At 41.3% G+C, this 26,106-nt stretch overlaps 1 protein-coding gene across 1 annotated transcript in view; it reads right to left on the bottom strand.

Moving 5' to 3' along the window:
• LOC117272031 (contactin-associated protein-like 4) overlaps positions 1-26,106 on the bottom strand; it is a 143,577-nt gene that overhangs the window by 13,215 nt on the left and 104,256 nt on the right. The window contains exons 17-20 of the mRNA XM_078172989.1: positions 19,779-19,997; positions 10,129-10,368; positions 7,015-7,239; positions 4,991-5,124 (exon numbers count right to left, since the gene is read on the bottom strand). Coding sequence (XP_078029115.1) covers positions 4,991-5,124; positions 7,015-7,239; positions 10,129-10,368; positions 19,779-19,997 — 818 coding nt within the window. The remainder of the gene's footprint in view (positions 1-4,990; positions 5,125-7,014; positions 7,240-10,128; positions 10,369-19,778; positions 19,998-26,106) is intronic.

Below are 26,106 nucleotides of genomic sequence, written 5' to 3'. Positions count from 1 at the left end.
ATGACAAAGAGTGCAAGGCATCAACCTGGTCTCCAAAGTCCCCAAATCCCAGTCTGATCGAGCATCCATGGGACATGCCAGTACCCCACTCACAACTGACTGGTTTCAAAGGATCCACTGCCAACGCCCCGGTGCCAGACTCCACAGGACATCCCCCGAGGTCCTGTGTCCATGCCTTGACATGTCAGAGCAGAATCTGATCAAAAATGGCCCCACAGTGAATCGTGGTACCAACGCGTCCAGTTAATGCTTGATCCATTTGGGATCTGGGGACCAGGTCAATGCAGTGAGCTCTTTGTCAAGTTCTTACGGCCATTCCTGAGCAGTTTTTGCAGTGTGTCATGGTGCATTGTTCTGCTTGGGGGGCCGCCGTGGCCATGAGAGGGGTGTACTAGGTCCACAGTAGTGTTTGGGTGGGTGCTATGCGTCAAGTGGTATCGACATGAATGCCAGGACCCATGGTTTCCCTGCAGAATATTGTATTGTAACAAGATGATCAAAGTTACTCACTTTACCCACCAGTGGTTTTAATGTTTTGGCTGATTAGTTTTTTAGGTATTATGTCATCAGTTATAGGGTTGAACATTAAAATTGTGGTTGCTCATTAGATAAGACCAAAGGGGAAAAAAGTGTTTCCTAAAACTTACAAGAAACTGTATATGTTGCAGGTAGATTATATTGGTATTGCTCTCATAAGGTTTCAGTTCTGTTTATATCAAAAGACAAGCTCCAGGTAATGTTTTCTTTGCTTTAAACTTTTATGTTTTATTTTAGGTTTTTTTTTTTTTTTCAGTTTCCACTTCTCATATCTTGTGGAGTGTTTCTCCTCTGGTGTCTGATCAGACTGGGACTAACTGGAGCATGCTATGACATCAACAGGAATCCCTCAGAGGAAAACAGTGGACACTGGCCTCTCTGATAACAGTACGAAAACAGAGGACACAGTGTATTGGTAGCCCCGAGTAATTTAGGCCACAGTGAGTCATTTTTCAATGGGACATCTGCTCAGGGTGGAGGATATGATAGTGTCTACTTGTGAGACCAGTGTGGAAACTGTAGGCTGCCGGCCATCTGGACTTGGCACACTGAAACTCTTGTGGAGGTTCACCTGATGTCCCCAGAGTATGTTGATAACGATATAATGATTCAGTATGATGGAAACTGGCAAGATGAGATACACCTCATATTTCACTGGAGCCTCAGTGAATCAGGAGGCTGCACCCATGCAAGATGAGGTCACCTTGTTTTTCATCTCAGGGTGCTGATAATTATACAGACATTCAGGCTGCTGGCTCCTGGTTAGATGAAGTTAACCTCATACATCATCTGAGGCTGTTGTTAACAAGATAAGACATTCAGTGGATCCAGATATGATTAAGATGCTTCATATTTCACCTGAGGCTCTTCTAATGTGTTGTTTGTCCCTGCCGCCCTGCTGTAGCTCTGCTGTCATCACTGGGGCTTTATCATCACCGATAGGAACAACACAGTATTGCAGAGAGAGGGGTCTGTTTGTTTCCTACTTTTTACTGGTTAAAATTATATAAAAACATGCACTTATGTCATCTACCATGTGTTCTGTTGGGTCATTAGTTCCAGTATTATCTTGAGTGACAGCAGACAACTCATTATCTCAAAAGCGAGAAAACAAATACTTTTAAGTGCCACAAAACTGTCTTTTTTTGTGGGAAAATGGCAAAAATTTTGACAGATATAGCACACTGTTTTCATCTATTAAGAGCTACTGTCCCTGTTTCCGGCAGTGAATGGAAGGAGAGCATGTGCAGCTATGAGATTAAGTTTAACTGGCTTCAACATTTTAGCACAAAACTCCATTTTCATTATCTTTAGAATGTATGTTGAAGTGTTTGCATGGAGATAAAAATTTACCAAGGACGCTTGTATGATTCTGATCTCTGAACGTGCCAACAGTTATGGCAAGTTAAAGAGATACTCCATCTAAAATCTAAAAAAAAGTCATCAGTAGTAGACTTGGAAGGTGGTTGTTGAATTTTCATTTGGTTTAACAGCAGTGTTAAGATTAAATGCATCTCACTGACAGGGAGAAATCTATTGCATAAATTTGGCAGAATTCCCAGCTTCTACTTGTCATTGGTAAAGCTGGCTGTTACTATTTGTTGCACCAATCTAGATTGGTCAACGCTCACAAACATTACCAGCCCACTGTGTAAGTGCCAAAAGGCAAATGTATATTTAGTCATATTTTGAAACATTTTGGAGTCTTTAGAGAATCAGAGGCTGGGTTTTTTTATGTTTTGAAATTGGGAGGACACTAACTCAAGCTAACAATGGCTGCCATGCTCCATAACGGAGCAAAAGACAAACCCTTTAAAGCCAGATTTTACAGAGCTGCATGATTAGTGATCTGCACCTGCACATAGAAGTACGCCTTGAAAAAACATGGATGTATTGGAAAATACACATGTTCGGATATGACTGTTGTCACAGCAGTCCCATGGCCAGTGATCGAACATGTAGCAGATTTAGGGCCACATGTGATAGTGGCCCATCTGATTGGAATCAGATTTCTGTCTCTGCACTACTCTTACAAAATCAGATTTGTGTCACATGAGAGCAAAAAGATAAAATTTGGGCCGCATTTGCTTGTAAGGTAAACATAGTTTTAGTTTTGCCCTGCTTGTGAGTCTGAGTCTGCTGGCTTTAAAATAATGCAGACCATACTGCTCTTTGTCCCCATCTGATGGTTAAAAATGTCACTGTCATACCTTTTTATTTTTTATGTAGAAGGAGGAGTCCAAGGGCCCTGATATACCAAGCCAATGGTTGGCCATAAGTCAGTGTCTGGCTGTCAGTGAGCGTCACCTTTAGTCATCCCACTGTTGGCACTAGTCTGCCTTTGTCGGCTGTCTTTTCGTCCGATTCAGCATATTGAATCAGCGGCAGAGACGGCAAATCCTGTCGGTGAGTGAAATCACTCCAACTGGTAGTGGGGTGACATGGTGGTGTAGTGGTTAGCACTGTTGCCTCACAACAACAGGGTTCCTGGTTCAATCCCAGGAGGGAGCCCCTCTGTGCAGAGCTTGCATGTTCTCCACATGTCAGCTTGGGTTTTCTCCAAGTACTCCGGCTTCCTCCCACAGTTCAAAGACATGCAGGTTAACTGGTGACTAAATTGTCCGTAGGTGTGAATGGTTGTCCTGCAATAGTCTGGCAGCCTGTCCAGGGTGTACCCTGCCTCTCACCCAATATCAGCTGAGATAGGCTCCAGCACCCCTGCGACCCGCAAGAGGATAAACGGTTACGAGGATGGATGGATGGTCGTTCAGCTCAGTGTGTACACAGAGAAACAGAACTGAGGGAAGGACTGAAGTCAAGGGCTAAAACAAACTTGTAATATTATGTGAAATTTCTTCTTTTTTGAGCAGAAACAGTTTGTAATTGTTTCTCTTATTGTCTGCTAGTGCACAGTGAATATAATTTATTCTTTCAGTATTGTGTTGTTTTTGTAGCATCCAGAATCCATCTTGTCGGTCTTCTGGTTTCCCTTTTTGAATGATGAAAACAGACTTCAGCCACCTGCTGCTATAGAGTTATTTCCAGGTGCAGAATATACTGTATGTGCTAGTTGGCCGTTGGCTGGAGTCTTTGTGACATGTTAAAGCTCAACTTTTTGGCTGAGACAAAGGCAACATGGGGCAATGCAACAGTCAGCCCTCATCACCACTAGTTCTTTGATGTTGGTTTGCTGTGTCTGGATCTTAATGAGCAGCTTTGATAACTATGGGTGAGAAGAGCCTTAGTGATCGCTAAAATGTAGTCACAATTCCATTTTGCCAGCTCAAATTGTCTGCATTCCTTACAATTTTGTCTACAGACATGTACAAATGTAAATCTGTAGGTACCTGCCTGGATTCACTCAAAAGTCAATTTGCAGACTTGATGGCACCCAGAACAAGTTTTGTGCTCTCTCAAATCTTTAATCTACTATATGCTTCCATACATTTCACACTCATCCCCAGAGATATGGCATTGTGTATTCATCAATTCTCTGTAACAATAAGTACATTTTGTAAATAATGAGTACATGGCGTGCGTGAGTGTGTGTGTGTGTGTGTGTTTGTGTGTGTGTGTGTGTGTGTGTGCGCACGCGTGTGTGTGCGTGTATGAGGGGTCAAACGTTTCACCCAACCACACTACAACGCGTCACTTGCGCCTACTTAGGACACATCAGATCTAATCAAACTGCGTGAGCGCACACCTACATTTTACATAGGGTTACTATGGAGACACGAGTGTTACACACACACCCGCTACATGACGCGCAGGCGTTGTGCACTCCACTCACACGACGCGCTCACACGTCTTATCAGTACGCATGCACAGCGCGTTACAAACGCTACACATACACTACACTTGCGTGTTTATGCACGCACCTCCGATTAGCAGAGTTAGCATAGCGATGCTACATGTCACACATCCGTAACACGACGCATTGTTGCTTCAAGAGTTGACACTTTTGACCCCTGTGATACATGACGTGTCTACGCACGCACGTCTGATTAGCAGAGTTAGCATAGCGATGCTACGTGTCACACGTCCGTAACACGACGCACTGTTGCTTCAACAGCTGACACTTTTGACCCCTCTGATACATGGCATGTCTACGCACGCATGTCTGATTAGCATAGCAAGCTAGTTAGCATAGCGATGCTACGTGTCACACGTCCGTAACACGACACGTTGTTGTTTCAACAGCTGACACTTTTGACCCCTGTGATTACATGACGTGTCTACGCACGCATGTCTAATAACCACACGTCTAGGCGTGTGCAGGCGTTGCATGCGCATTGCATGTGTAACAAGTACACAGTGAATGCATGTGCAGTGCACACGAAGCAAGTACACAGTGATGGTTGCACACGCAATTTACACGTATCAAGTACGCAGTGAATGCAGTGTGTGTGTGTTCGCTGATATGTTTGACCCCTCATAGTGCATGTGTTGCTACCTGCACAGTCACAGAGTCCGTCAGTCTCCTGATGGTCACAGTGTGGAGTTGTCCGTTGGCCAGGCTCTTCACTCTGCTCCTCAACACTTCAACATCTCTGCCGCTGTCCAGCTTGTATCTCACCTCCAGTTTATCTGCACACACACACACACACACACACACACACACACACAAAGTTTTTCGAATTTAAACTTTTTCTCTTAATGAAAACATTCAGGTCTCCTCTAATCTTTACGTATCTTTAAGAATGTATTTTTCACTTCGATGATGAATCTCAATGATGAGTGTCTGAGTAAATAAAGCTTTTCCATATTAAGAGGATTAGAAGTTAATCCCTATCAATAGCACAACTCCAAATCTAATTAATTTTCCTAATATTCAGAGGATTAAGAGCAGATTTAATGAAAGCCCTGTGATGTCTTTGGGCTTTCAAGATTAATGAGAAGGATAAGAAATTACACAATCTTAAAATGCATACATATTAACATTTTTATACTTTTTAAGTATAGTAATTAATTCCATAAAGGACGTTTCAAGATTATGACTCACTATGGTCTTCTTTTTATTAGAAATGTGTATTAACCATGAAGGAATAATTGTTTGGTATTAAAGGTCATCCAGTTAGCTGATAATAAATATATGTACTACTTGAAAACAGGCCCTAAGTGATTGACAAGGAATTTCTGTGTTTGGGCTGAGGAGATATAACTGCAGCGGAGTGGGAAAAACAAGACAGAATGAGCTGAACAGGAGAAAGCTTTCAGGGATTTAATTGGACACTTCAGTTTAAGTGCATTTACCTGACGACTCCACGGTCAGCATGAAACCTTAATGCCCTGCTGTCCATCAGCTTTCTCTGAGTCATTAACACCAGCAAAAAAATCCATTTACAGCTAATCTGGCAGCAAAGTGCCAATTTTATTAGACTACTGGATGCTGAAAATGTAATTTTAAATTCAAAGTGCCTCCTACTACTCTTAAAAGCCAAACATAATTATTTTACACAAAAGTGTATAAAACACATCAGCAAGTTTTCTGCAGTTTTATTCAGCAGCACACTGACCTGCCAACCATTAGCAGCCCACCAAACTTTTATTCCCTCAGCATCACTCATCAGGTCTCAGTGAGAAGACCAGCGAGCACTTTTTTTTCCAGCCTGAGACAAAACATAATAGCCAGCCCGGCTGGACGGATTAAAAGGCAGCAGAGGCTGACGGGGTGAATACAGAGAGAGGAAAGATCTGACAGATCCTGATCTGGTAAAGCTGCAGAGCACAGCAGAGGATGAGGAGGAGGAAGAGGAGAGGGAGGAGGTAGGAAAGGAGGAGAGGTCGATATCAGAAGAAGATGACAGGAATGAGAGGGAGAGGGGAGGAGAGGTAAGATGAGAGGTTGGGAGGAGACGCCAACAGAGAAAAGTAATTGAAAAAAGTTGAGGAAGCGGAAATCTTGACAAGATTTTTCATTTTAGGTGTGAAAATGTGGACAAAATAATATAAAGAAGGGAGATGTACAACCAAGAAGAATAAGAGAGGTAAAGAGATGTGATCAACCATGCTGTAAAGCCCTGTGAGGCAAATTGTGATTTGTGATATTGGGCTTTATAAATAAAATTGAATTGAATTGAATTGAATCAACCAGAAGGAAGAATAATTTGAAAAAGGTGTTAATATGGTAAAAGAAGACTGCAAGGGAGAAGGAGGCGAACAGGGTTAAAAAACAAAAAAACGAAAAATGAGAAGCTTTAATGAATAATAGAGGACATTCAGCTTCAAGTCTAAATGATATGAAGGAGAAAAAGGCATGAGAGAGGGAAGTGAATAGGAGGAGAGGTGTTGAAGAGGTTTGGCATAAAAACTGACACTGACACTTAATCGTGTGTGCAATCATGTTTGAAAAAGAATCTAAATAAAAGCTGCAGGAAAGCGGGGTCAAGGTAGATGAGACAACTTTAAATGAAAAATAGATGCTCTACTTCATGCTTGTGCAACAGTTAACAAACTTCAAAATAAAAGCCTCCTCACCGTGCTTGTTGATGAGCAGGGCCAGATACTCTCGGTAGTAGGAGCTGACATAGAGCAGCAGAGCCGGACTCTGGTTGGTCCTGAAGCTCAGGGAGATGTTCTCTCCTCTCAGAGTCATGTCCGAGTAGATGGAGGACGGCAGGGCGCTGCTGTTCCTGCTCAGCTCATACGGCTCCTTGAAGGTGTAGCTGACGGATGTCCCCGACTTGAAGCTGGCAGACACTTCTGGAGGAAGAGATGCAGCCATAGAGGGGTTACAGAGGTCGCAAAACAGGCTGTTATTTGGCAGCATCAGAAATGGAGAGGAAAAATGAAAGCTGATATTGTAAGATTTATAAAAGCCTGGTATTTTGCCAGTGCGGCAACTTTGTTTTCAAAGAACAAACATCAAAGATATCCAAGGCAACGGCATTATAAAGCTTTCATTTTTGGCCATTGACTCATGCAGACTACAAACATATTTAAACCTCTTGAATCTTGAAAGATAAATGGAGGCTTTTTGATGTTTTCAGATCAACAGTACTGTCACTGATTTTTCATCTAGAAGGTAGACTTTTTCTTTCTTGTCTCTACAATATGTTTTATATTTACATTTCAGGGATTTTACTCCGTCTTTCTTGCAGTGACTTAGGACACTTTAACACCACAAAAGAACACCACCAGAGCCAAAATGGAACCGGGCCAAAACCTTTTTAGTTGGTCTCGATTATCAGAGTTCATTTTAAGTTAGCATGTCCGGCATTGAAGCTCCTTTCAGAATATCTAGATAAGCAGGAACTCTTTCTCAAGGGTAACTGGACAGAATGCTAAGCAGGTGATAAACTGCTGGGGGAAATGAACTTGTGAATATCTGGTTACAGTTCAGATACTGCATATGTAAGCGTTCATAATCTGGTGTCCAACTCTTGTAACTCCCTTCAGGAACAGTTTCAGAACAGGACTCTGCAGGATTAAAATGCTCCTGGGATTCACAGCCCTAATGGCAGCAAAGTCTTTTACCGCCGTTTATTACTTTAGTTTTATTGATAGATTTCTTGGAAGTGGAATCCATTGACTTTTCATCCTACATAAACACCATTTATATCACTTTGCAGCATCTCTTTTGTTTTCCCTCCAGTAGAGTAGATGATCAATATTACCAGGAAGAGGATAATTGTTTCCCTGACAGAGCACAGCTCATATATTTACAGTAACATTCCTCTTATTTTCAATAAAATAATGAATTGCTCAGGGTTTTCTCGGCTCAATAAGACATTGACAGCATCTAAAAAGCTCCGACATTGCTATACAAGGCTGTCCTCAAACTGCCAAACAAAGCTGCCCTCAAAATACCTGCACCAAAGGACAGAAAAAAACCCTCATACTAATTAAAGAAAACAGAGTTTAGCCCAGTTTCCAGACAACTTCAAACACAGCTATATCCATGCAGTATTTCACAGATGCATCAAAGCAATTAAAATTCACTTTCTGTGCCTTAGTCTGCTGACATAGACGCTGATAAGCGCAGTAATAGTTGTTAGGAAGAAAGCAAAGGGAGTCTTCTTAATCGCTGAGCTTTCTGGCTATCATACATACTCAGAAGGCTTATGACAAATGCAGTGTTTTCTTCTCCTTGGCTTGGCTATTGTTCTGTTAGCTCTTTGGTTGTTTTAACTTCCCACTTCTCTATTGTAGAACGAAACTGTTTAGCAGTGAGGGAAGGTTTTGGGAATATAGCTTGTACTCAGGTCTCACTGTTACCTTATCCTTTGAGATTTTTTAAGGTAATATCTTGAATAATAATCTAATCTCAAAAAATAACAATTGTATTGAAAAGTTGAGATAGGCCTACTGTATATATTTTTTGAAAAGTTCTTTTTCACCCCTTAAAACCAAGAAGGCCTTGTGAATCCCCATGAAACTTTGAAGACCCCTTGTGGGGGTCAGGACCCCCAGGTTGGGAACCAGCTGTGTTACAGTCCCATAGATATAACTGCCTATAAGCACTAAATGACTGATTAGACATCATGTTCATGGAGACACAGACGTTCAGGGCTCATCTGCAGAGTGAGGGACTCTGCTCAAATGCATTCCCAGTGTCAACTTTTTCATTCTCCTCCTAAAGGAAGCACAAGCAGATGCAAACCTTTGATGTGGAGATATAAGAGTCAGCTGCAGTAAATATAAAGCAAAGAGGAGGGGAGCGAGGCATGATGTGACACTGTGCACCATTTTGTTTGAGTGAAAGAGAAATATGAAATAGAGTAAACCTTTACAATGGCTTCAGCTTTATAAAAACAGGGACAACTTTGTCCACTGAACAATGAAGAAAAAAAAGGTAGCAATGGGCATACAAAGGCAGTGAAAAAGATGACTGCTTGCAGTTAAACAACGATGTTAAAAGTGATCTCATATATTCTCAAAAACAACTGTACAACTGTTTTATGAGGTAAGAAATGCATTCAACACATTGTTAGACCTCAAGGACACACACAGTGGCCCCTCATTTATCAATCTAACCAGCACAGATCAGAGTGAAGAAATCATTTAACAATAGGGTTCACGTATAATTCATAAAAATTTGTTATCTCAGCAATCACTGTGTAGGAACAATCAAGTGTTGATAAATGTGGCAGCTGAAAACAATTCTCATTTCATAACCCATCTTAATACATCCTGGGTTTAGAGGCCTCACCCCTAGAGATTCTGACTAGTGAGTTAGAAATGGAAACATTGATGACCCAGGTCCAGTTAAAGCAGTTGGTTCTTTTCGGCAGCCTGAAGAGTGGCATCAAAGGAAGTCAGAAAAACGCAATATGGAAAGAAAACACCACTGTCAACAGTGTTGCAGTAGACAATCCAACTCAAGGTTGGAGTATTAGATTTATAGAGTCATGATATGCACCAACCCATAGCCTACATATGTTAATAATATTAGCCAATATATAACAATGATACTGTTACAATATTAATATAAAAGCTTATAATTGACCCAGACCGAGGTGTGCATGGCTGCTTGTTACAGGTCCGCTTCCATTTTGGGTACAACAGGTGGTGTAGAAGTCACATTTAATAAAAATCATCCTTCAAATATGTTTGCTAACAAGAAGGAAAGTAAAGACAGTATGTGTGCACCTGTGTGACAGAAGACTCCAGTGTATGCGGACAGGCTGCAGTCACAGTGGAAGCCGTTGGCTCTCTCCACACAGCGACCCTGGTTCTGGCACAGTGAGCCATAGCTGCTGCAGTGACCCGGGCAGCCGGGTCGAACCCCGGGTGTGATCTTCGCCCTCTCCTCCAGGTCCAGGGTGACGCCGTTCAGCTGCAGGGAGCGAATACAGCCCCGAAAGCCCTTCTGCCTGGACGCTGTGCCTCCTGAAATCATACAAACATTTATTAATTTACATCTCATGTTTTTGAGTTTTAAATACTTCATTTAGAACTTTATTTGTAGCTGGAACTGCTATGTTATAGATAATATCACAAGCAATCACTGTCAAAGCATGTAGGAATCAAGGCTAGCACTCCCAGAACAAATATCTCTGTGTTTCCTCTTTGTCCCAGCCTTTCATTCATTTCTCTGTGTGTTGACAAGTCTGTATGTTTTTTTTCTCCAGTTTTTCATTTCTCCTCCTCCCGTCATCTACAGCAGATCCACATGTCGCCTGTGCTTCCCCCAGAAGCTCTAAACTGTCAACACTCTTCTTATGAAATGACACAATGATGAAACAGCAATGAGGCAACAAGCTGTAGGTGGAAAACTGAGTTTCAACAGCTGTCTTTTTCGTCTGTCTGTCTGTCTGTATAGCATCATTCTAATGGCTGACTGGCTAACTAGATGGTTGGCTGCCTTGCTGAAATATAAGTGTCTGTTCCTATGTCTGTCTCTGTGAAGCAGAAAGGCAGATTTCCTTCCCTTTCAATCACTTTTTCTTGCACCATCTCCAGCTCCTCACGTTGAATCTGATTTCTTTTAGAATAGCTACAAACCTGAGTACACTGAAAAGACATCAAACATACATGTCCACCTTCGCACACACATACTGTATACACTGAGCCCTCGTATGTGATGGCAGCAGCAAGAATTCAAACCTGACAACCTGTCATTTCTGCAAAGATCACACATTGAACTTGTTATTGTCCGCAGAGTTCTGACATGCCAGCTCTTTGCGCTCAGTGTTCAAAGCTGACAACTTCCTACTGTTCAGCAGCAGCAGCTTTTCACGCCAATAAATCACTGGGCTCTATTTGGCCCCTTGTTCTGCTCTGATATAAGTCCCAGATGATAAATCATTAAAAATAGGTAGGCATCGCAAAAACAACAGTGCAGAGGTTAAGACTACAAAATGACACAATGAGAAGAGTACTTTATAGAAAAGCTGTTGACACTACTACACTAATAACACTGAGTGCCGATGATTGCAGTGAGTCAGAGGCTTGAATATATTGTACTGGAAATTCATTTTTGAATTAGTAATCTTAATAATATCTAATTAAACCAATGTACACTCCTAATTCAGCAGTGCATAGATCCAATGGCTGTATGGTTTATTAAAGAATTTAATATGCAAACAACTGCTGTGTTGAAGTTGTTACTCAGAGGATATATCATTATAAAGCCAAGATTCCTGCGATTTAATTGATGCGGACCATTTCAAGACACTTAACACCACAGCGGGTACAATGAATGCCTTTGTCAGACAACCAACACACAATCAAGAGTTATAACTTACTTATGAAGCCTGATCATAAGCCACAAATCCATCATGTTACAACACAAACGATCATGATACAGTCGCAAAGGTCCAGACAATCCAAATATAGTTGAATATTTAGTCCAATCACATTATTACATCCATAGATAATCCATGTACTGCCACTGCATCATTTCGAAAGTTCTAATTTCTCCACATACTGTTGATAACATCTCCAGATTGTGTGTGAATATTGCCAATAGCTCAGTATCAAAATGACCATTGCACTCTGACCTTCTGATTGACACCTCACGTAAGCCAATAGGAGCTTTAATGTCCTCTCCACAGCCTACAACAGCCAATAAGAGCCTGTGTTAAAGGAAGAGCCTGCCTCTCTTTTCGGTCTATAGAGCCAACCAGTAACAAGCAGTTTGACTGATGCCTCTTACAGCCAATGCAATTCCCAATTGAAAGATTCACAGTTTGGGAAGTTTTTCCCAACATTAGACCATTATAAATGTACATAAATAATAAACAGATGGTTCCTCTGATCTGCGACAGCAGGGGTCAACACGCCTGGGTCCCTGCCCCTGCCTGCCGCCCCGCACATAATGCACCTTGCCTTGATGCCAGTCCATGCAGGTGGTGGCCCCACAGGTTGGCTGCTCCATGTTATTCATTAAGGCTGAGCCTGGCCCAAGACGTGGCCACTAGAGATGCAAATCTTCCTGATATATCCGCGACATCCGTGGATATCCGCAATCCACGGGTGGGTGGGCCAATAAAAATTAACACTGTAATTCATTTCGGGTGGATTGTGGGTGGATTTGTCAGTTATATTCGTATTTAATAACCTTTATTTATATAGCACTTTTCAAAAAAAAAATAAAAAAATTGTCAGGCGCAAAATGACCAACTACTGTAGATGTCAGACCGTCGGCAACGCCCTGTATAATACCTCCATGGCAATGCCCCACGTGAAGGGTCCTGAATCAAACCAGCGCCAAACCTCCTTGCCATGGATGCCAAAACAGTGAGACAAATTAAAATCAGGAGAACTTAACACTAAAAAAAAGGAAGGGAAAAGTTCAGTTTGGGAGCACTTCAGTGTCATTGTTAGCAACTCTGATGAAGAAACTGAGGGCGGGTTTGCCATTTGCAACAGCTGCAGTACCATGTATGTATGTAACGGCTGGACATAATTTAAACGTAAATACAATAACTTAATGTTTGGAGCGGGTTGGGTGCGGATGCGGGTCTCTAAGTTTTAGAAGACAATTACGTCGGGTGGGTGGCGGGTGGATGATTGATGAGCGCACGATGATTCAGGCATGCTCAAACACCATCTGCGCATCTCTAGTGGCCACTAGACGCTTGCTGGCAAGCTCCCCCCCAGGTCTGGCTCAAGTGTCACCATGCCGGGCAAGGTACTTTGTCCTTGAATGTGTCCTTTCATCATGTTTTTTTTTAACCCTGGACAACACAACTCCCAGGATCACAAGAACATGCAAACCCCTTGACCATGTTAAGGTAGGCAGACCCAGAACATGCTGGAGGGATTACATATCTCACCTGGCCTATAGGAACACCTCGGGGTCCTGTAGGAGGAACTGGAAAGAGTTGCTGGAATACTTCGTTCAGCCTGCTGCCCCCACAACCCAGCATCAGATAAGTGGTTGAAAATAGATGCATGGATAGATGGTTCCTCTGATATCTTGAGGGTAAAATCTTATCTTTCGTATTGATTTAGATTTTCTAAAAGTGTTATTATATACACTAAGGTCTTCAATAGGCATTTCTGTCTTCATTGATTTGTTTTCCACTCTTAATCTCACATTGAGTACATTGTTATAGACATTGTAAATCTATGGATAGCCATTGAGAGTGAAACCTTCAAAATATGGAAACTATGAACAGCCATTCAAACTGTACAGCTGTACAGCTATACCTGCCCAGATTCATCCACATATGCAGCAGTAAAACATTGATCATAAAACATCAAATAAAGACGGTGCTTATAGGATCCACCTCTGGGAAGGTAAGATGATTTCTAGAAAGGCATAATGAGTGATTTGTGGAGTAAAGATTAAAGCAAAGATCAAAGAGACCAACTGCAGATAAACCCCACCTCTGACCAAATGAGACCTTCAGGATCAAGTGAGAATTTCAACCTCATATACAACCTCAGCTCTAACAAGACGAACGCAGCCTCTCTACACGAGATCATGCTGTGAGAGCACACTCCATACATACAGTATGAGACCACATGGGAGTGAACGCAGAAACAATTAGTGAACCGAAGATCAAAGCAGCATGAAAGGCAAAGTGCGTGGCTTACAATACAAAGAACCTCAGCCTGCAGGAACAGACAGCAGAGTGTGAAAAGAGAATGAACCTCAAACTGGAGAGTTTGCAGAAGAAAACTCCAGAGCAGAGAGAGTTTCGATTACATATAAGTCAGTGGAGCCTCTGCACTGAGAAGACATGAAGGAAAGATATTAGGCAACAAAACACACACCAGACTGAGCCATCTGCCACACATTTATAAAGTACAAATCGAATTTATGATCAATAAAGCAGTGTCTTTCTATCCATCACTTCAACAACTACTGAATATGAAGTCACCTATTTAAATTCATAGATTTAGATTGTTTTATCACCGGCGTTTCTGTTTTAATCATATTAATAGTTCTTTGTGATGCACTGTTTGTGCCAGTTTTTGTGCTGCCACTGAAACAGGGCCCAATATGGAGATTTGATTTAGCCTCTGCTGTAACCATGAGGATTTGATAAGTTGATATCAACCATTACAAGCGGCACGCTGGTGCAGTGGTTAAGCACTGTTGCTTCACAGCAAGAGGGTTCAGGCTTCAAATACGCTTCTGATTAGACTTTGCATGTTCTCTCCGTGTCAGTGGGTTTTCTCCGGGTTCTCTAACTCCCTCCCACAGTCCAAAGACATGTGGGTAAGTTAATCAGTGACTCTGAGTTGGCCGTAGGAGTGAATATAAACTAAATGGAAATATGGTCTCTTAATGACACCTCTCACAGGGCGCAGAAAGTAAATATCTCAACACACCAGCCAACACTGATGCCGACGCAGCACCAATAAACTACTGGTTATCTATCTAAACCAGGCAATACAGGAAGTAATGTGAAATGCTGCTTGCAATGATTGCAAAAATCTTTCACTTGAAACTGCTGCGTGTGGATATTTTACACCTACAAATATCAGGCAATAAAGAAAGTGGAAAAGCAATCCTATGGCTTATAAATCCATGCAGGGCAATAAAATGGGTTATTAATTGAGACAATGTAATTCACTACCTTATAAATCGGTAGAAGGAATAATTAAGGCTCATAAATATACATTGTTAAATGAATTATGGCCTTTGGATTTATGTACGTTAATTTGTAAAACTAAGTAGTCTGACTTTTAAATCTGTAAAGGTCTCATAAATGCACCGCATGTGACAACAGTTTATCTATTGAAAATGCACATAAGGATTAGAGAGCCAAACAAAAAAACATTTTTCCTCATGAATTTGTTGAAGGTGGGATTACAGCTCATAAATAAGATGTACATAATCTGGTACAGCGATGTTGTGGCTTATGATTGCATGCAAACCGAGCCAATACAAATGCCTATTTATATACATTGTGTGTGTCACATTTACATTTCAGGCATACAGTTAGCTTCCTCAATGACACTTTAACAAAAAATACATTGTTCTTGTCTCTGCTTTTACACTAAACAAGGAGGGTCGAAATTCTTCATTCCTGAATGTCAAAAGTCAAATCAAGACCATCAAGTCTAATATGTTAACACAAACATCCATCACCAAACCACTCTGGGAAATAACACCAGTGCATTTTCACTTGAGCACACAAATCTAGTGTACTGTACTGATAATTCAAAGGTAAATATATTTAGGTTTAGGCTGATGTTGGTGACCTCAGAGCGGATTATTCAGCCAATCAATATGCACCTCGATTTCCCTGCTGCTGCTGCCTTCATCCAATCTCATTATTGTTTGTTGGTTTCCCTCCGCAGTGTGTGTTTACTGATGTGCAGTGACAAACACAATATTTGCAGAATGATAACACCTGATAATAAATGGCAGATTTTCATTATTTTTTCCCCCTCTAGCTCAAGTGAGGGTCACACAGAGAATTCAGATTGTGGTATTGAACTGATGACGCTGAGATAGGCAGGTCTGCAGGATTAGAGGCTCTCAGCTTGCTGGTGGCTAATTACATGACTGCCTGATGAATCAATTACAGGTTCAGCTTCATTTACAGATTATTTACTGACCCTCACTGCAAGAAATCACATCACACACTACACTACGTATTACTGCTCCCTGGTGCATGCTTTATTTATTAAACATCATTATTGTTGGTGGTCAGAAACTATCGACTCAGCACTTCCTTATCCCATAGTGCTGAGGAGCTGATGGCATTTAACCAATAACAGTTTAGCACTTTGAAACAGAATATTTATTTTGCCTTTAGAGTACGTAGGACTCTGAATAGACTGAGATTCAAGCTCCAAGACATTAGCAGGTCTGAAATGGCAGGAGAAGCCTGACAGAATAGAGATGTAGACTCAGCACCTCTCATATCCAGTACCGCTGAGCAGACAACAAGCATCAGCCAATGGTAGATTAGCATACAGTATGTGGGGAAAAAAAACTTTTGCCTTTTTCTGAGAATTAATTCCCAAAGCAATGGGGATACACAGCATTCTGGAGGATCGCACTATGTACTTCCTGTTGCTAAACTTTAGCTGCAGCACTGGATACCGTGTATATAAATTAGTCATAATGGCACCCTCTGTATTCATCACAGCCTAATAGAAATTAGACAATAACAGTTCAGCATGTGTCAAAGAGCAACAGTGATTTTAAAGACAAAGCAGTCACACCTCAGAAAATCTGATTTCCCCTTACGGGATTAATAAAGGAAACCTTGTTGTTCTTAGAATTAAAACTGTTATTAGAGTAAAATCTAAACCCAACTCATGTGTTTTAACTTACACAAACAAAACAAAACAAAAAAACTAATTATTTTTGTATTTCCTACCGTTATCTTTTCATGTATTCCCAGAGGCTTTCTGTTTGTGGTGCTTGTTTATTAGGCTGTTATGTCTTTCCAGCCTGGTAATTCAATGGAACTCGCATCTATGTTGTGATCAAGTGTTGTTCAGTTAGATGTACTCATTTCTTTTATGTCTTTTGTTTGTTAAATGGGAAATGGACTGCACTTATATAGCGCCTAGTCTTCTATACACCACTGAGTCACATTCACCTATTGACACACACATTCACACACTGGAGGCCGAGGCTACCATACAAGGTGCCATCTGCTACTCAGTAACCATTCACATGCTCTCACACACTGATGGAACAGCCATCGGGAGCAATTTGGAGTTCAGTATCCTGCCCAGGGAGGCATGCGGACTGGAGGAGCTGGGGATCGAACCCACGGTCATCTGATTGATGGACGACCCACTCTACCTCTGAGCCACAGCTGCCTCAAGAGGGTACCCAGTGAGGTTTTTGACCACTAGTAGTGTGATGGTGCAATATTTTTAAGAGTGGGTACGCATTTTCTCAGTATCTTGTGTGCACAGGTTACACGATGTATAGTCTCTATAAACAGACTCTACATTCAGTGAATGTAGAGTCCGTAGGCAAACCCCGGAGATTTTGCCTCCGGAAGAAGAGCGGAAGAGCCCTGGTTTCCGGTTGTAGGCTGTTTGTAGTCCACATATTGACCAATCATGTTTGAGCCGGCTGCAGTTGTTGCCAGGTTAAACGGTCCCATGTGGTGAACTAACGAGGCGGAACATAATTGGTGTCACTGCAAACTCTGAATCCATCGCAATGGTTCAGCATATTTACTTATATATAAACGGAAGTCGGAAACGGAAATTCGCCTCCTCCGCCCAAATCAAACCGGAATGCCAAAAAATCAGGGGTCTGCCCCCAGAGGCTGTATCGCCGTCTGCCAGAAGTCAGACGCCGAATACAGCCGATGGGTTCCGAGAATGCATGATGTATAGTCGTGGTTGCGTGCTATTCCACAGTAGGTTTCCATTTCTCACAAAGCGTGGCTCTGCAAATGTTTTATGAGGAAGAAAATGCATTCACACAATGTGTTTTTGTTAAGAGACATTGAATGTGAAGGTATTCTGTGCACGAGTGTTGGTTACTAACTGTAAACAAGCTCGCCATCAAAAGTTAAAGTAAAGCCAGCATTTGATTCACTCTTTTTTGGGGTTTCACATCACTGTAGTTGCGTTTTGTCTGTGCTGTGTCTTGGATGCCCACTGCTTACAGTCTGTCTAACTGGGATTTATAGATATAAAAGGAATCTGACCCATGCGTACAAACATTTTGGAGATGGGAAATTGGCGACACAGATGGTGAGGTGGTGCCAGACTGTTGAAATTAAATGTGAGAGGAATCATTATATGTGTAATGACATATCTCACACATTTAACTTTACCTCAAATCACACGTTTCTTATAGATCCACTACATAAACATTTAAATGCAGCAGTATTATTTGTGCCTGTGCTAGTGAGACATAACTTTTCCATAAGCATCTTCTGACTGTACAAGATATAAGTCAACTCAGATCTCAAATTCTGCTCAATATTTCATTAGCCATCACATTCCCTTCCACCGGAGCGCAGAGGAGAGGGCTGGGGCTGGACTGTGTGCTGACTGGTGGTTGGCTGTGGTACCCACTGTGCACAGCTGGATGATGCCAGGCTGTGGCAGCTGGCAAATGCTGGCTTTCCTTTTCTCAATAATAAGCGTGAATATACTGACTCATTTTCGCCTCAATTATGTTAACTAGGCTTCTCCAGTCACCTCACCCAGCACATCCTCACTACCTGCACATATGGATTGTGCAAATTAGTAAAGACAACGGGGTGCAGTTCTATTTGTTTTGCCTCCACCTTTAGATCTGACCACTTTTTTTTTCAAATTTCAGGTTTGATGAACTCACTGCACTAACCGCAGCAGCAACATATTACCACTCACTGCCTTTCCTTTTGTTTCTGATCGCACTGCTGTGGCCACTAAACAGTATGTGCTTTCTAACCTCCACCTCACCCACAAGCACCTCAAATTCTGTGTCAGGAAAATGTGTTTCCTTGGCCTTTCTCTCGGTTGTTGCCATGAATCACTGTAAAGAACCATTGATCAGCTGGCTCATGTCTATGCATCAGCATTCATGAGGTGCTTTGTATTGATCACTTGAATGTGGGCATGTAGAGGGCATAATATAAGGCTGCTGTACATGTAAACGATTCCAAGTTGATTTAGGATTTATAAAAGGAAATTGTGTACTGGCAGGCGTACGCATGGTGTTATAAATCAGAATATTGTTTATAAAGCCCTGACTACACCGGAGTGCCTATAAACGTAACTTTAATTGTTGTCAGTCTCTGTAAAGTCTTTGGAGACTTGCCTGTGATATAAATACACTTGACTGTGAACCCCTTTTGTCAGGTGTACACTCCCTGGTAACGATGACAAAAGATGACTGCAGTGGCCTCCTATGTAAATAACTTGTTCTCTACGAAAGCTTGTGAAGCAAGACAAAGCACTGTTCTTGTCTGTGTTTCGTAGAGTGCAGCCTGATGTGAACTTGCAAAAGGAACAAAGTTTTTTCTGCCGGGAGAGACTAAAAAAAGGAAGGAGGAGGAATAAAAAAATATTCGACTACAAGTTCTGTGATCAAGCTGCAGACTTCAGGAGGAAGTGCAGAGACAGAAGCACTGAACTTCTGCTTCTCTGAGGAGCGATAAAAGGAATAGGATAAGAGAAACAAGGCGAGTGTGCGTGGAAGTTAGTGCCTGAGAGATATGGAGAGACTGAAAGAGACCCTCGCTCCAGTCCCAGAAGACAAGAGAAAGGGCCTTGAACCCATCAGCACTCAGACTAATGAGGCCAAAGTTCACACAGAAACTCACACACACATTTGTACAACTGTCTTATAATCATAAACAGTCTATTAAAAAAGCGTAAACAGAATAATCTGACTGTGGAAAATTAGGAGAACATCTTCTAACCTATGAACAGCTGGCTGTTGAGCTGCAGGTGGAGGTGTCCGTCAGCAGGAGCCTCTTGTGTGGCAGCAGGAAGTCCATCCAGTCGAAGCGACGCCTCCTTGACGTTCCGCTCGGCTCGGACTCGATGCCACTGGTTGTCGTTCAGCGGTACGCTCGACTTTACGTGAACCTCCAGCGGCCCGTTACCAACATCAAAGGAGAACACTACCTGATTGGAGGCTGATAAAGGGGAAGAGATGGGGGTGGCAGGGAAGACAATAAGATAATGGGGAAACAGGGAGATTGGGAGGAAGGGGACAAAGGGAAGTATCAAAAGAGAGGAATTCATAATTAATGTACTGTGTGAGTCATACTTGGATGACTATTCAATTGTCATACCAACCAGTCTGACTGCATTTTATCATTTATTTGCCAAACAAAATAATTATAATAATAATGCAGCTACTCTGTTGCCTGAGGAAACAAATGTATTTTGTTGTGTTTTGTTGTGTGTGTGCTTTTTTTTCTTTTCTCCAACAAATCAAATTAAAGATTCGGATACCACAGTGATTTCATTAAACTGTCACAACAATTTTTTCCCTGCACTGAATCCAATTTAATCAAGGAGACAAGTTCAGTTCTGTCAATCAACCAGTCATTTTCTATAAAAAGTTTGTTTTATTCTTTGATAAAACTATGCCAAGATCTAAAAAGTAAATGTTGTGTCTTTGTGAAACTTTGCAAAAAAGTAAACACTATGTCTTCAAATAGAAACCAAATGGAGATCTGATAATGTCTTTCTTTTGTCTGAACAGAAAACTCATTCACCAGTGTTGTTGATGAGACAGTTTAGAGTTAGTTTCCAACAGTCTAAGAAAGGATGAAAAAGGCCACAGACCCCACACCAGCATTTAATTTGTGCAAACAGGACGTGTCTACTGTGTCTCAGTTAAGGAGAATGAGACACTGCTGAAACCTCACTTTATAATTTAGGCTTAAGGAGGCAGGTGCATTTTTTTAACATAAAAAGCTGGCATGAATCTTCACTTCAGAGCTGCGTTTTTCTCCTCAGCTTCCACAGTGCATCTAAGACCTGCCAGTGCTACAAATGAGAATAGAGGCAGGAGCTTTAACAAGCAGGTAGGTTGGACTCAAGTGTATGGAGACCAAAGAAGCAGATGGGGGGGTAGGGCTCCCTGGAATGTAGTTTAAAAACCCCTTCACAACAAAAACAACAACCACAAAACCCAACAGAGCCTCCACCAAGGCACACTGGGTACAGTTCTCAGAGGATAACAACAAACACACAAGACTAGAGGGTCTGGCAAGAATTTATATACTGATTACATGAAGGAACTAGACTGTGCAATGCTTCTCTCCAGACTGTGAGACTGGTCTTTATTTCAAATTGCTAAGCCTTGCAGTGTGACAGAAAAACTGTTATTCAGTAACCTCCAGGTACGGGCAGGTGCAAACTATCCTCTGGGCTTCTCGCCCCCAGCTTCAAACTTAGTACAAAACTGCACTTGTACAGTTTAGAGGTACTTTTAGATAGAGATTTTACATCTATAACACCAGTGAGCTTTAGAATTTAATGTATTATTACCTATTAAAAGTGTATAAAGTTATAATTAGCTCTACCATGACCGGCTACAACAGTAACATGCTGCAAAGGTGTACAACTATAGTTAAATAATGATATAACACTTAGAAAGGGTGAATAATGTGAACTTTTGTATTTGATACTTTTACACATTTTACTGATAATATCTTAAAGTTCCAGTGTGTAGGATTTGGGGGCAGAAATTATTGGCAGAAATGGAATAAAATATTCATAACAATGTTTTTTCATTAGCTTATAATCACCTGAAACTAAGACTCATTGTGTTTTTGTAACCTTAGAATGAGCTGTTTATATTTACATACAGAGCGAATCCTCTTCCACCATGTTGTTCCACAGTAGCCCAGAATGGACGAAACAAACACTGGCTCTAGATTAGGGGTGTAAAGATCCATTGATGTGGATCGATATATCGATTCAATGATCAATGAACAAAGCGAACATCGATCTATATCATCATCTTGATAATCTCCATAAATGATGTTGTTAGTCCATGTTTTATGGCTGTTGAGAGATTTTACCTTCAGATGATGTAAACACAGCTCCTCATTTGAGGTGTCTTAATGTACAGTCAGGTCCATAATTATTTGGACAATGATACAGTTGTCGTCATTTTGGCTCTGTACACCACCACAATGGGTTTTAAATGAAACAATGAATACCTGCTTAAAGTGCAGACTCTCAGCTTTCATTTAAGGCTTTTTTCAAAAATGTAGTATGAACCGTGTAGGAATGACGACCATTTCTTCACACAGTCCCCCGACTTTAAGGGCTCATAAGTATTTGGACAAACTAACATAATCATCAATTAAACAGTCAGTTTTAATACTTGGTTGCAAATCCTTTACAGTCAATGACTGCCTGAAGTGTTGGACACATAGGCATCATCAGATGCTGGGTTTCTTCCCTGGTGATGCTCTGCCAGCCCTTTACTGTAGCCGTCTGCACTTCCTGCTTGTGTTTTGGGTGTTTTGCCCTCAGTTTTGGCTTCAGCAAGAGAAACGCATGCTCAGTTGGATTCAGGTCAGATGATATGACTTGGCCATTGCAGAACATTCCACTTCTTTGCCTTAAAAATGTCTTTGGTTGCTTTTGCAATATGCTTCAGGTCAATGTCCAACTGCACTGTGAAGCATCGTACAATGAGTTTTGAAGCATTTAGTTGAATCTGAGCAGATAATGGTGCCCCAAACACTTCAGCTTTCATCCTGCTGCTCTTGTAAGCAAGACAAGACTTCACTAGAATAAATACAGAGGGTTTATCACAAGATGCAAACCATTGGTTAGCCTTAAAAATGGAAGGCCAGATTAGAGTTAGTCAAAAACCATCTAAAAAGCCTGTACAGTTGTGGAACAGCATACTATGGACAGATAAAACAAAGATCAACTACCAGAATGATGGGAAGACAAGAGAAGGAAGAAGGGAAGGAACTGCTCATGATCCAAAGCACACCACCTCATCAGTGAAGCATGGTGGAGGTACTGTTATGTCATGGCCATGTATGGCTGCCAGTGGAACTGGTTCTCTTGTATTTATTGATGATGTGACTGCTGACAAGAGCATCAGGATGAATTCTGAAGTGTTTGGGGCTACATTATCTGCTCAGATTCAACCAAATGCTTCAAAACTCATTGGACGATGCTTCACAGTGCAGATGGACATTGACCTGAAGCATACTGCAAAAGCAACCAAAGACATTTTTAAGGCAAAGAAGTGGAATGTTCTGCAATGGCCAAGTCATATCATCTGACCTGAATCCAACTGAGCATGCGTTTCTCTTGCTGAAGCCAAAACTGAGGGCAAAACACCCAAAACACAAGCAGGAAGTGCAGACGGCTACAGTAAAGGGCTGGCAGAGCATCACCAGGGAAGAAACCCAGCATCTGATGATGCCTATGTGTCCAACACTTCAGGCAGTCATTGACTGTAAAGGATTTGCAACCAAGTATTAAAACTGACTGTTTAATTGATGATTATGTTAGTTTGTCCAAATACTTATGAGCCCTTAAAGTTGGGGGACTGTGTGAAGAAATGGTTGTCATTCCTACACGGTTCATACTACATTTTTGAAAAAAGCCTTAAATGAAAGCTGAGAGTCTGCACTTTAAGCAGGTATTCATTGTTTCATTTAAAACCCATTGTGGTGGTGTACAGAGCCAAAATGACGACAACTGTATCATTGTCCAAATAATTATGGACCTGACTGTACATAATACATCTCTGCATGAACATCACTTCATTGTGGTTACATTATTTTCACACTACTTCATTGTGTAGTATTGGTTACATGGTATTGTGAGTTTCTATTCCTGTGGGTTTTTTTTTTTTTATTTTGTTTTTTTAAGTTTTGAGTTTTGAGCAGTTTTGAGGTACTTCACTACATTTCACAGGGAAATATGCTTTTCTTGTCTATGAAATGTTGTGACAGGGAATGCATCATCAATTTTTTTACCTTAAATCTGTTTAAAAAAACATTCTATTCGCAAAACAAGAAATAAGTTCATTTGTGACACATTACCATAGGTTATACTAAATAACTGCACAGTATAACAAATTACTATAGCATAGCTACAACCACAACACTTAAAAACCACTCAAACCTTACCTTAATTGACTTGATTTGAAACTCTGAAAAAGGCAATTAAGCACAGAAATGACCTTCATGAACCTTTATGAAAAAATGCCTTGTTTTGTGTTTTAAACTCTTGTTCAACTTCCAACTGAAATGAGGACTGACATGTTTAAAGTTCCAGACTTTTAATTTGGTGAAATTGTGATGTAGGACTTTCACATATAATGGACTTTTTCCTCACTTTTATTTGTATTTTATTTTGTAGTAATGCTACATGTAAAGAATCTGAATAATCCCTTTGCCGCTGCCTTTCTTTCTCTCTGAACCACTGCATAATGAATCAGGACCATGGCCAGCGCCTTGGCCTCATTGTTGCTACCTTGTTTCAGCACCACAGACAGCACCCCTGTGCTTAACGTCTGTATCTACGTCTTCCATTTTCTGCTCAGCTCTCTGTTCTCTCCACCAACAGCAAAAGATTTAGGAGATCGCAGGTGAAGCAAACCATCATCCTTTGTTGTACTCCTTGAAGGTGAGGATGTATTACTATAGGAGTACAGAGCAAGATGAAACACAATCCAAGCATCCTACAGCAACTTCATTTAGAGATTGTTCTCAGGCTCAGTGCTACAAAGTGATCTGAGGAGGCCTGCAACAGAGCAGCAGTATTCAGAGCTAGAACAACCACGCTGACAATGATTTCCCCGAGGAGAGGGGATGTTGGTGCAGCAGTGTCTCTGTATTAGATTCTGCGTGCGTGCGTGCGTGCGTGCGTGCGTGCGTGCGTGCGTGTGTCCCTTCAAATCCCATTTCTAAAACAGCTTTGTCCAAAATGCAACACAACAGCAAACTAAAAAGGTAAAGCATGGTGAAAGAGCTTCAATAGGCAAAGACTGATTCAAGGCATCTATACAAGCCGTTCTGAGTGACACCCACCACCGGTGCCCATAAATGTGTACCTCATACCATCTGCAATACTGTCATGACCATATAAACACAAGGACACCTTGTTGGGTAATACAGCTATATTTTAAATGACACAATATATGGCGGGCTATAAACACACATCTCACACCCGGCCACATTTCCATGGCACCCATAAACTAAATAACACCCTGTTGGTTATTACTGTCATAATCTAAATGACACACCATGGGGCCCATAAATGTGTGCATTACACAAGAATCAATCAACAGGAATTAATGGAGGGTCACGGCTGAAATGCCCCTGAGAGTTCATAAAGCAACTGTCAAATCAAAAACAAGGGTGCAGAAAAACCTCTGAAATGCTTATGAGTTCCTGTTTTATGGATTTCACCTTGGTTACATTTTATTTGTTGTGCTGTGAATGCAATGTTGTCCCATGTGGGCCAGCATATGTTGTCCATGGCAGTGTATACGATGCATTCAACTGTGTTCTGTGGGGGAAGGAAATTGATTGGAAAACAGCGAACAATGCAACCTGGAGCAGAACAAAATGTTGCAAACATGCAAGCAGCAACAGAATAAAACAGAAACTCCATACAAACCAGCTTGTCAAAAAAAAAAAAAAAAAAACACAGCCAGTTTCATCCAGCCTCAAAAGTTAAGGGATAAGTGAGAGAAAATATTTCTATCCTCTAGCCCGAGGCACTTTAATCCCAGCAATGGAAAACAAATTTTAAGGATATAAGCAGAGATTTATGGAACGCAGGTGTTCACAATTCAACACAAGGCATCTAATGTATCAGAAAATTAGATTAAAAGTGAAAAAAATAAATGTTTGTTTCTACTGCCTCTTCAAAAAGGAACACAATTAGACCAATCCCATGAGTTATAGTAGCAGTCTATTCTGTTTGCTGCCATACTATAAATCACACACAAACCATATAAGGTTTAAAACAAGACATTCATTGACATATATGGGGAACCCCTCCAATATTCAGATATGCTCAATGCCCCGCCATCCAATCATTAGCAGATGTTTGGCCATGAATAAACTTAAAAAATTGCCAATATTATTACTACTAGTGGCAGCACGGTAGTGTAGTGGTTAGCATCATAGCCCCACAGCAAGAGGGTTCCTGGTGGGGGAGCCCTTCAGTTTGTGTCAGCGTGGCTTTTCTCTGGGTACTCCGGCTTCCTCCCACAATCCGAAGACATGCAGGTTAATTGGT

Source organism: Epinephelus lanceolatus, chromosome 12, assembly GCF_041903045.1.
Source record: "Epinephelus lanceolatus isolate andai-2023 chromosome 12, ASM4190304v1, whole genome shotgun sequence".
In the NCBI taxonomy this organism is placed as follows: Eukaryota; Metazoa; Chordata; class Actinopteri; order Perciformes; family Serranidae; genus Epinephelus; species Epinephelus lanceolatus.
This window is presented reverse-complemented; position numbering and strand designations above follow the sequence as displayed.